This window comes from Pocillopora damicornis, chromosome 3, assembly GCF_964200805.1.
Source record: "Pocillopora damicornis chromosome 3, jaPocDami1.2, whole genome shotgun sequence".
Classification (NCBI taxonomy): Eukaryota; Metazoa; Cnidaria; class Anthozoa; order Scleractinia; family Pocilloporidae; genus Pocillopora; species Pocillopora damicornis.
In genome coordinates, this window is record NC_142672.1 from 1,937,458 (window position 1) to 1,947,821 (window position 10,364).

Sequence of the window (10,364 nt, forward strand, 5' to 3'; positions counted from 1 at the left end):
CTTTTGTGCGAATCGCAAAACTTTGTTTAGCTTGCCCAGCTTGGGGTTTAAAAACCGTAAGTTCTGGAGGCTGGAGAGCTTCGTTGTGTGTAATAACACAGAGCAGTTACTCACGCAAAAGTTCTTGAATGTTGGATGCCACTGCTTCAAGGGGCGTTCCTTCAGGATCGATTTGCTTGAAGCACGTTTGTGAGATCTGAAAGTTAAACTGAGTGCGCTGGAGTGCTTGGTAAGGAAATTTTCGTTATTCATTAAAACTTACGTTTCCTTTTTTTTTAGGGGTTATTTAGACTGCTGACGCTTATTCAGCTGTAATCTTGTCTGAGCAAAATCGCAAATTTTTTGACGAGAAGAAAATGGATTCGCTGCCATAGACGTGCTCCATTGTCGTTCAAACTTAGTTCAATTCATTTCCCTTCAACCTGTGAGAGCGTCCGTTAGCAATGTTTACCCTTCGTATGATACCTTTGAACACAAATTCCAGTTTCAAAGAAGATCATTTTATGTGCACTCGTTAAAGTTTAGAATCTTCTGCAAGGAATTGTTTTATGTTTTGAGGAGTTTAACTTGCAAATGTGTGTTAACATTACCAATATTATTTATTTCAACCTCCGCAATCACTCTGTTTGAATTTTAATCTAGTGTTTTGTCTTTTATATAGATCTCCCCTTTCGAAACTATCAATCACAAACAAGCAGACTTCACCACAAAACAAGCAAACAACATTGAGCAGTGTATTTGATATTTATATCACTCGGCATGTTTTTATTTGGCAAAAAGTTTTTGCCAAGTGCAATTAACTGCTTTTAAATTTTTGCTTCAAGTTAAATGCTGAAAACACTCTTATGTACTTAGTCTTTTTAATAGGTACAACGAGTTATATTTTCTTCTTCTCTCATGCTGCATAAAATTTTGTCTGACCATAAGATGGAATCGATAGATTTTATTAAAATATGTACAAGTAAGTACCGGAGTACAGTTGAAATTTGATATAGCAATAATTTAATTTCTCTCTTTTTTCGCCTTTTGTAGCAGTTAATAGATGAATATTTGATAAGAATAAGTCTCTACCTAAGACTATGTTTTCAGCGGAGGAAAGGAATAAGCCCACCAGCCGATATTTCTAATCAGATAACTGAACAAAGTAGTTGTCAATGAAAGAAGGTGATCACTAAGATATCCTTAGAAGAAGACAAAGTCGAAGAATAAATACTGAAGACCTGCCACAGCTTTTGAATCACAGGTATCAACATGATCACGATCATATTTTGACTACAAGTTTTATATTTATAATTCATTTCTAGCGATGAAGCTAAAGCATCTCCTTCTCTTTGTTTTATTTGGTATTATGTTCCAATCATGTTCCTGTTGCACTGGTGAGTATAATTTATAATTTCTCTTTTAAATTTCTGGTGCTTTAATTTTCTATCGTCGTTTCTACAAAAAGATTAGAAGAGCAGAAGGATACCAACTTAGAGATGTAAATAATTTCAAAGCATCAGAGTACAAAATATAGATTAGAACGAACGATTCACTGTTACAATTTACAGCACGAAAATAATCCCTATATAAACTCAGCCGCATGGATAAATTTTCCGATAAGGAACCTCTACCAGTTAGCATTTGATTCTCGAGTGATGATTAATTTTGTAAGGTTTTCATGCTATTGAGTTGTAAGGTATTAAAATAGGGTGTTGGTGAAAAGGCAGAAATTTGTTTCAATGATTGCAGAATAAACAATTTAGTTTAGTCCTCCTCCCTCCACCAGGTGATGATTGCCGAAACATCATATTTAGGGAGCCAATACCAGACATGGTGTTAAAAAATCACGTGATCAAGAGTGTTATGGTAACTGATGAAGGGAGCTGCAGAGTGATGTGTTATATGGAGCCTAGTTGTGTGTCCATCAATATTGGTCCATTTGACGGGGAAAAGCAAAAATGCGAGTTGAACAACGCAACGGGGGAAAACCATGCTCCATTTCTTCTCACTAATAAACCAGGTTACAATCATCTTGCAGTCGAGGTAACATTTCACATTCTTACGAAAATATTAGGAGACAGACACAGATAAGATGTTTTCATTTTAGAGTGTTGTTGTTATGAGTCATTGGCAAGAGTAAAGTGCACGAAGCTACTTTGTTTCTGCCAACAGAATCCATGCAGCAGCAGCCCATGTTTGAACAATGGCACCTGTCAAGCTGGATTCACCAATAAAGGTTTTCGTTGTGTTTGTCGTGATGGATTCATAGGGGAGAACTGCCAATTTCGAGGTATAACAACTTGCGTTTTCTTTCACTAAGTCTCTTGGGTTGATTGAACAACTGACAGTAAGGTGACTAACCAACTGTTTTAAAATCGGTTAATAGAAATATCTTCTGAAATCATACACGAAAGCATATATGGGAATCTGGAAATTCAGCAAATTTGACTTCTTGGACAATCTACTATCCACTGAAGATAAATTAGAGAACGTATGATATTGAAACTCCGAATAGACACAGTTAGTTTACTTAGACAAATAAAGTGTTTCTGGAACTTGTATCAACACAAATTGATTCTGCGTGGGAAAAAAATTAAATCAACAAAGGCATTATTAAAGGAGGAATCAAAACACAGCCACTAACGGTGATAAAAGTAATAGCTATCATTTTTATAAATCTTGAACACTTGACTGTAAAAAAGAATTTTGAAATTAAAATAAAGGCATTATCAAAAGAGAAAACAAAACACAACTACTAACGGTGATAGAAAGAATAGCTGTGTGTTTTTACAAATCTTGAACACTTCACTTTAAAAAGAAATGTTAAATTTGAATACATTTGGAAAGTAGAAAGAATCTAAGAACATATTTAGTAGACATGCCATGACATTTATAAGTTTTACAGAAATCAGTATCACGACAGACGGAGGGACTGATGGCATTAAACCCGACAATTTTCTCCTTGATTTCCATCTCTCCAGAAATATTGTATTGACATTTTCATCTAGAAGAATAGGCAAAGTTGAATACAGTTGAAAACTAGAAAGAATCCCGAGTTACATTCTTTGCATTTATATTGAGGAGACAAATCATGATTAATATAACACACTTTCAGCGAAAACCAGCGTCACCATAGACTGTGTGTATAGCATTAAACCCGACAATGTTTTCATTCATTTTGCAGCTTTTAAGAAAAATTGTGCTGAGATTTTCAATGCTGGGGAAAGAAGAGATGGTATGTATACCATTAAACCTGATAATCTGCCGGGCTTTGATGTATTCTGTGACCTAACAACAGCTGGTGGAGGGTGGACGGTGTTCCAGAAGAGACTGGATGGTTCGGTTGACTTCTACCTCAATTGGATAGACTATAAACACGGATTCGGAGATCTAAACGGTGAATTCTGGCTGGGACTGGACAAGATTCATCGCCTGACCTCTGATAATAACAACGTGCTGCGTGTAGACTTGGAAGACTTTGAAGGAAGTCATACCTATGCTGAGTATAAGATGTTTGGTGTCAAAAGTGAGAATGATAAGTACAAGCTAATCCTTGGTTCTTATTCAGGTAAATTATCATTCCGTCTCTTCTATTTTAGTCAATCTAAGAAGAAAGGGGGAGGACAGTGCTAAGTTATGTAAATATGCTAAACGTCTTTTACATCAATAGCTTTGGAAGACAAAAAAGAAACGTCAGCTCGTCGATATGCAATCTTGGACAGCGCATACCGGATGTTGTTTAGTCCAAAGGTATTCGCCAGTGGATCATGCGCAGATAACCTGACGAACTTATCCAACTCTGATGAGTGCCTCGGCAAACATATTTATTGACATTGTCATATCGAGCAATTCAGTCCCTTGAACCTTCGACATGAATCACATACATTACTAAGAATGCTTTTAATCCATATTATTAATGTTAAATTGATATACTTATTTGATATTTAAACATTTGTTCAGCCTTATGAACGGCTCATTGTTGGTTAAACGTAGTACTCATAATGCGGCTCATTTTTTCAGGGAATTCTGGTGACTCTCTTGCTGTACATCGCGGTATGCCATTCACCACAAGAGATCAAGATAATGATAAAGGTCATGATAATCATGGAGGTCTCAACTGCGCCATTAAGTTCAAAGGAGCCTGGTGGTACAAGAATTGTCACCGCTCAAATCTTAATGGTTTATATCTTCGTGGAAGTCATTCCTCCTTTGCTGATGGAGTGAACTGGAAAGACTGGAAAGGACATTATTACTCTCTAAAGAGAACCGAGATGAAAATAAGACCAGTGGATTTCTGAACTGTCACGTTTATGGCACAATAATGATAAAGTATTAACTTCACAAAAAAACGAGTGTCTCGAATAATAATAACTTAATCTGTATAGCAGTACATTAAAAAAGCTCCTCATCATGGTTGAAAATTGACAGTTATTGATAAGTAGCTCTAAATAAAATGCTTCTTTAATCTTTTCTCAAAAACAGAAACTAATGGACTCAATTTTAAGGTCTATGGGTGAGACATTCTATTGCCTGGGGGAAGCGGCTGAAAAGACCCTGTCTCCATAAAATTTTAGGTGGGTCTTAGGTATTTACAAGAGTTATTGTTGAATCTCAGTGGCTTGTATCATTATGGCCATCACGACTCCTATGCTCCTCCTGACTCGGTTATACAAGTTTTGATTATTTAAATTTTTGACTCGTATTTTCACTTAACGGAACACTAAGCGATCACACAGCCTTCATTTTTTCAAAGTCAATATCAGAAGAGTAAACCCCGTTCTTAATTCAGTTCTAGAAACTTCATCCTTTTTGTTTCTGTATTAACCCAACCATTCAAAAACAAAACCTCAGTCCTTAAAGTAATCTATTGGTTTCGTTATTTTCTTCTTTTATCAAATAGCTGTGTGCATAATTTAGTACTTTAATTTAGTGTAAGGAAATCTTGCCTAAAAAGGAATCAGATAATGCCTTTGTGAGGCCAACTAACGTCTTAGAAGAAAGCACTCTCGATCCTTTTGTACGAATCGCAAAACTTTGTTTGTTAGCTTGCCTGGCTGGAGGTTTCAAAACCGTATGTTTCGTAGGCTGAAAAGCTTTGTTGTGTGTATTAACACAGAGCAGTTACCCACAGAAAAGTTCATGAATGTTGGATGCCACTGCTTCAAGGGGCGTTCCATTTTGATCAATTTGCGAGAAACTAGTTTGTGAGATCTGAAAGTTAAACTGAGTGCGTTGGAACGCATAATAAGGAAATTTTTGTCTCCTCTTAAAACTTACGTTTCCCCTTTTTCCGTGATTAGTTAGAATGCTGACGGTTATTCAGCTATAATCTTGTCAGAGCAAAATCGCAAATTTTTCGACGAGAAGAAATTGGATTCGCAAGTTTATATTCGTAATTCATTTATAGCGATGAAGCTCAAGCATCTCCCTATCTTTGTTTTATTTGGTTTTATGTTCCAACCACGTTTCTGTTGCACAGTTGAGTATAATTTCTCTTTTAAATGTCTTGTGTTTTAATTGTCTGGCGTCGTTCCGTAAAAAGATTAGAAGAGCCAAAGGAAATACCAGCTGAAAGATGTAAATAATTTCCAAGTAGGGTTTATCGTATTTCTTCACAACATACCCATCAGAGAACGAAACAGAGATTAGAACGAACGATTCACTTCAGTCTTTGAAGAACACCGGTAGAAGAGTGGACATTTCCAGTTTTTAATTTCTTTTACTGATAACTATGACGAAACACCAAAACAGTCTTTAGTCTTTCATGACCTCCATCAGAAGTAAAGGATATTACGTGGCCGCACGGAGATATGAATTGAAATTTAATTTCGAGGTGCATAGTTAAAATGTTCCATACAGCTAACTAGAGAAATATTTTTCAACATTCGAAAAACTCGTACCTCCGGGAGGCCACGTAATGTTCTATTTACTACATAAACACCAATGAAATACTTATTTAACTTTGCGACAGGTGCAATTTATTACGTTATCATAACAATAGTGATCTTTCCCACGGTAAAATTTAACATATTATGAAGCCACGATGTTTTTACGCGAAGGCTTGCTGGTTATTTTATTTGTGTTTCTCTTCTAGAAGTGAATATTATTTTGACCTCTGTTAGTAATGATTAAATTTGCTGTATCATATATTATTTGCATAAATTTACTTACCTGATTTTCATGCAAATACCTTGCACCACTATATTAAGACTAGCCTCTATTTCGCGCGAAAATACCCACGGATATTTGTCTGCGGTCATTATCTCTTCCAAGATGCGATGAGTTTTCTGAGATCGAAGCCCGAGGAATCAGGATCCATTTCAAACAAATAAAACTTCATCACACCGAGGACTCCGCGTTGAAGCCCTCGGAAGAGCAGTCATATTTCAATAGTTCAAATATATTCAAATAGAATAAAATAACTTTAAAAAGTAAATAAACAACGACAAATATGACATTCACTTGACCGACGAAACATACGGATTGCAATCAAGTTCGCTCCCTACGGATGGACTTTACAATGTTCGATAATTAACATTTAAAAAACTAGCAAATGAATGACTAAGGTTAAATAATCTCACATTTACGCATACTTTGCACCAAAGATGTTATCCTTGCTAATAGTTCAGAATTGAACTAAAGGTCTGTCACAGTAACGGATAGATAGCTACCTGCACAATATGTTCTTGCTGAGAGACTCTTCCGGACGCTTCTGCGGTCGTCATTTCGTGTTTTTCAGAATGTTGACATAATTTGATATGTAGTCACCCAAAGGTGCAAATTGTTGGGAAAACTTTGATAGCGAAAAAAAGCCTACTTCGTTTTTACGCGAATAGGTCTTCTTTGCACGAGTCAATAGGGTATATAAAAATTATGGATTGCCTCGAAATTTGGTCAGAAGACTCCCAAGATACCAACCGTGTTGGGGATTCCGTTTTTCAAAATGGATCTCCCGCAATAGCCTCTGACGTACTGCGTATCGACAAAATTTTGATTTGCAAACTTGACAGACTAATTGCAAAGCAGCCGATAAGAATATTGAAAAAATCCCCACACGGTATGAAGACCAACCCCTCAGGATTTAAATTGTGTAGAAGGTCATTTGTGCGGTCAGATTCGATATGCGATTCATTCGCTCAAAGAAACATCGTCCATTTCGAATTGTCACGCCTCATTCGGTTTTCGATTAGATGAAGCTAAAACGACATAATTTTTCCGAATAGCACATTTAATAACCTTTCCGCTGATTTATAGTTTATAGTGGTCATACTTCAAATAGCGCGTTAAATGTTTCTTTTGCGAAGGACACCCGCCAAGGTCTACCGTATCCATAAGTGTCAACCTAACTTAGATAGCCCGGGTGCTCTCGGGATGGTAGGATTTTATGTTCCGAACAAAATTAAATGTGTCCCATAGTGAAAGGTAGTCATGATCTACTTTCCTTACACTCGGAATGTAATGAAAAACAAATCGCGTAAAAAATTGGTTTTGAAATTAATGACCAACAAATCCAAGGTGCACCGTGGTGTTGATGTTTTCAAAATAAATATATTTCAAGTTTCCCTGTCTTTATCTCAGTCTCACCTCATTTATAAAGTCAAAGGGCCTGTAAACATCGTGCGATTGAGCGGTCTTTAAGAATTTTTCCGACAATGAGGAACCGGCTCCGGTTTCCTTGATGATTTTTTGTACACAACATCACGACTTAACCGACATTTTTTAATTTACGTTACCGAGTAAATTACACAACGACGAGAAACCGCCCTTTAAAATAAGTAGTAAGCAATAGATGCAAAAAATTACATGCCTGGCATCTCAAGCAACCACAGGGTAAATAGGAGAAATGTCCTGTCAAGTCATAATGGATTTTAGACGGCCCAGAATCCATATTTATCATCTTCGTTACCGTTTCTGAGGAATGTTCATTTTTGGAACAATTTGAAGATGTCTCATAAGCTTTAGGATGATTTTTAATAATTTTAGCTCTTTCCTTGTCATATGATATATCGGTCCATCTAATTTGAATTTGATCGACGAGCTCTCAAAGGAATAAAACATCCATATAATTGCATGCAGGTTGCCAGCATTGCATTGTAATTGACGTCATCTTTAGGTAAAAGGAATGTTATGTTTCAAGTGCGAAAGAATCGAGGTACCACATCAGTCAAATGCACATTCGATTATACTTTTTAATTTAGCGTTTATTTTGAAAAGCGAGAGAAATGTTTGGACTTTTGGAACACCTCCTGAACGCATTTACTAGTGAGGATAGCTGCAAAGTGATATTTTATAATCACTTGTCAAACAAAATTTTGATCGAGAAGAACATGTTTCAAAAGATGCGATTCCGGAACACATCAAGCTCGGTATAAACTTCGGCTTGCAGTGGATGCTTCTGTGTTGAAAATATAACCTTGAAAGGAATATAATTTTACACTTATGAAACATACTTATGAGAATGGCTACGAAGTACTACTTGTCGATTTTAAAATAAGAATAAAAACCGGGAACATGTTAATGATTGCTGGCTGAACATTTAGAATTCACGAGGATGCTTTCTCTCCATGGGAGACACCAACGATGAGTGCCTCGTTATTTTTTTTGGACACACCGGTTCTGATAAATTCTCGACAGTCTTAATCTCAAATGCTAACGAAATGAAGAGAAGACGGAATGAATGATCGTACAATAAATCTCGAAGAACACAGAGAACATATACTTAACTGAAGGAAAGCGTACAGATACAAACAGTACTGCAACCTCTAACGTCTCTTAACAAGGGACCCTTAACGTCCCTTAATATGAGGGCGTTTCTCGTTACACCTACTTACATACTGCACCCCAATTAAAATTCATCCCAAACATACGCGAAAAATGTGCTTTGCTCAAAAGAATGTATTCATCTTCAAGAAAAATCCGTTTCGCATTTTCATTTCGCGGTTCGGTCGGTAAGCAAACATTACAACTCTAAAATCGGGTTGATTGTCACATCATTTCGTTAAAAATCCCTCTCAGCAAGAGTGTTGGGACTTTTGCTGACTTATTCAAGCGCGGGTGACGTCAAATCTCGTTCTTCAAGCCTTGACGCGAAGCACGGATGGGTTAAATTATTAAATAATTTGTACCGGTCCATTTTTGCACAAGGCTAAAGGCCCCGTTGAAAGGAGTTTAACTGATCGATGACAATGAAAAGGATCTTAATAATAACGTGCTGTTTTGGCACGAGCACTCGACCTTCAGCAACACGTCTGTTCGCATTTTTTTCCTTTTTGCTGTCCTAAAAGCACATGGATTGGAAAGGTGAAATATCTTGTCGTCTCGATGAAAACTCAGCGATTTATTTTCTCAGCAACTAAGTTCACTTTTCTAAGTCCTTTCTTTTTAACACCATCAAATCAATCCTCTTGATTCGGTAATTTCTCCTCTGATAGTACTATAATAGTGAGGAAGGGGGAGTGTTTTTTTGCAAAATTACTTCCATATAGAGATCAATTACAATTCTTTCAATTCATGTCAAATTTCTTAAATTTTATTAATCTTATATTTCACCACAGGTTTTGTTTTATGAACAGCTCAGCTGTTGAAAAAATTGTTAATTTCTCATGTTGAGCGTAAATATTCATAACCTGGCTTATATGCCGTTTATCACTAAAGATCGAGATAATTATTATCTGGGAGCCACCAACAACTTTAATATGGCCACGATCATAATTTTCACCTTGAATTTATGTCTATTAATTTGCAGCGATGCTGTGAAAGCTTTTCCTTAGCAATCTCTATATTTTTCTTGGAACAACTTTTCCCCCATACTTCTCTTGCACTGGTGAGTTTGATTTCCCGCTTTTAAATCTGTTCTGTTTCATCGTTCTTTTCGAAACCATTACACGAACTATGTAACGTCTACCCGCCAATCGAAGCAAATAACCTTTAATAAGTAGACAATCCTTATCTAACTCAATATGTCTCCTATTAGGGAAAGCAGGAGACAAGTTACGATGGGCACCAAACAAGCCATGTATATTTACAAATGAATAAAGGGGGTAAGTTACTAAAGAAACTGTGCTGCTGCTTCGGTGGGAGCGTGTAGCAGGTAATTTAGTGTTAACAGCTAGGTTGAAAACGTAAGTTGGCCACTTTAAAGAGTAAAAAAGCTGACGTTTCGAGCGTTAGCCCTTCGTCAGAGCAACCATTGCTCTAGTTGTTAACAATAAATTACCTATGTATATTTACAGACTGTAAGCCAACGTGTTTCTTCACCTTGTTGAAAAAGCCATAATTAACATCAAGAAAATATTGCCGAGTTTTCCTTAAATTTTCCTTTTCACTGGTAAACTCACCCACTAAGACGACTTTGAGGTGGTGAAAACCTCCCAGTTAGATTG

At 36.6% G+C, this 10,364-nt stretch overlaps 1 protein-coding gene across 3 annotated transcripts in view; it reads left to right on the forward strand.

Annotated features, from left to right (window-relative positions):
- The window catches only part of LOC113674668 (microfibril-associated glycoprotein 4-like), a 5,231-nt gene extending 770 nt beyond the window's left edge, over positions 1-4,461 (forward strand). Inside the window, exons 1-6 of one of the 3 annotated variants that reach the window (XM_089202054.1) lie at positions 1-229; positions 662-1,376; positions 1,769-2,025; positions 2,155-2,272; positions 3,167-3,550; positions 4,003-4,461. The exon at positions 1-229 is cut by the window's left edge and continues 770 nt beyond it. In XM_089202054.1, coding sequence (XP_089058180.1) covers positions 1,307-1,376; positions 1,769-2,025; positions 2,155-2,272; positions 3,167-3,550; positions 4,003-4,280 — 1,107 coding nt within the window. In that variant the 5' untranslated portion in view covers positions 1-229; positions 662-1,306 and the 3' untranslated portion in view covers positions 4,281-4,461. Of the gene's footprint in view, positions 1,377-1,768; positions 2,026-2,154; positions 2,273-3,166; positions 3,551-4,002 lie in introns of all 3 variants that reach the window. The other 2 variants (XM_089202055.1, XM_089202053.1) reach the window with 2 other exon arrangements.
- The last annotated feature ends 5,903 nt before the right edge of the window (positions 4,462-10,364 follow it).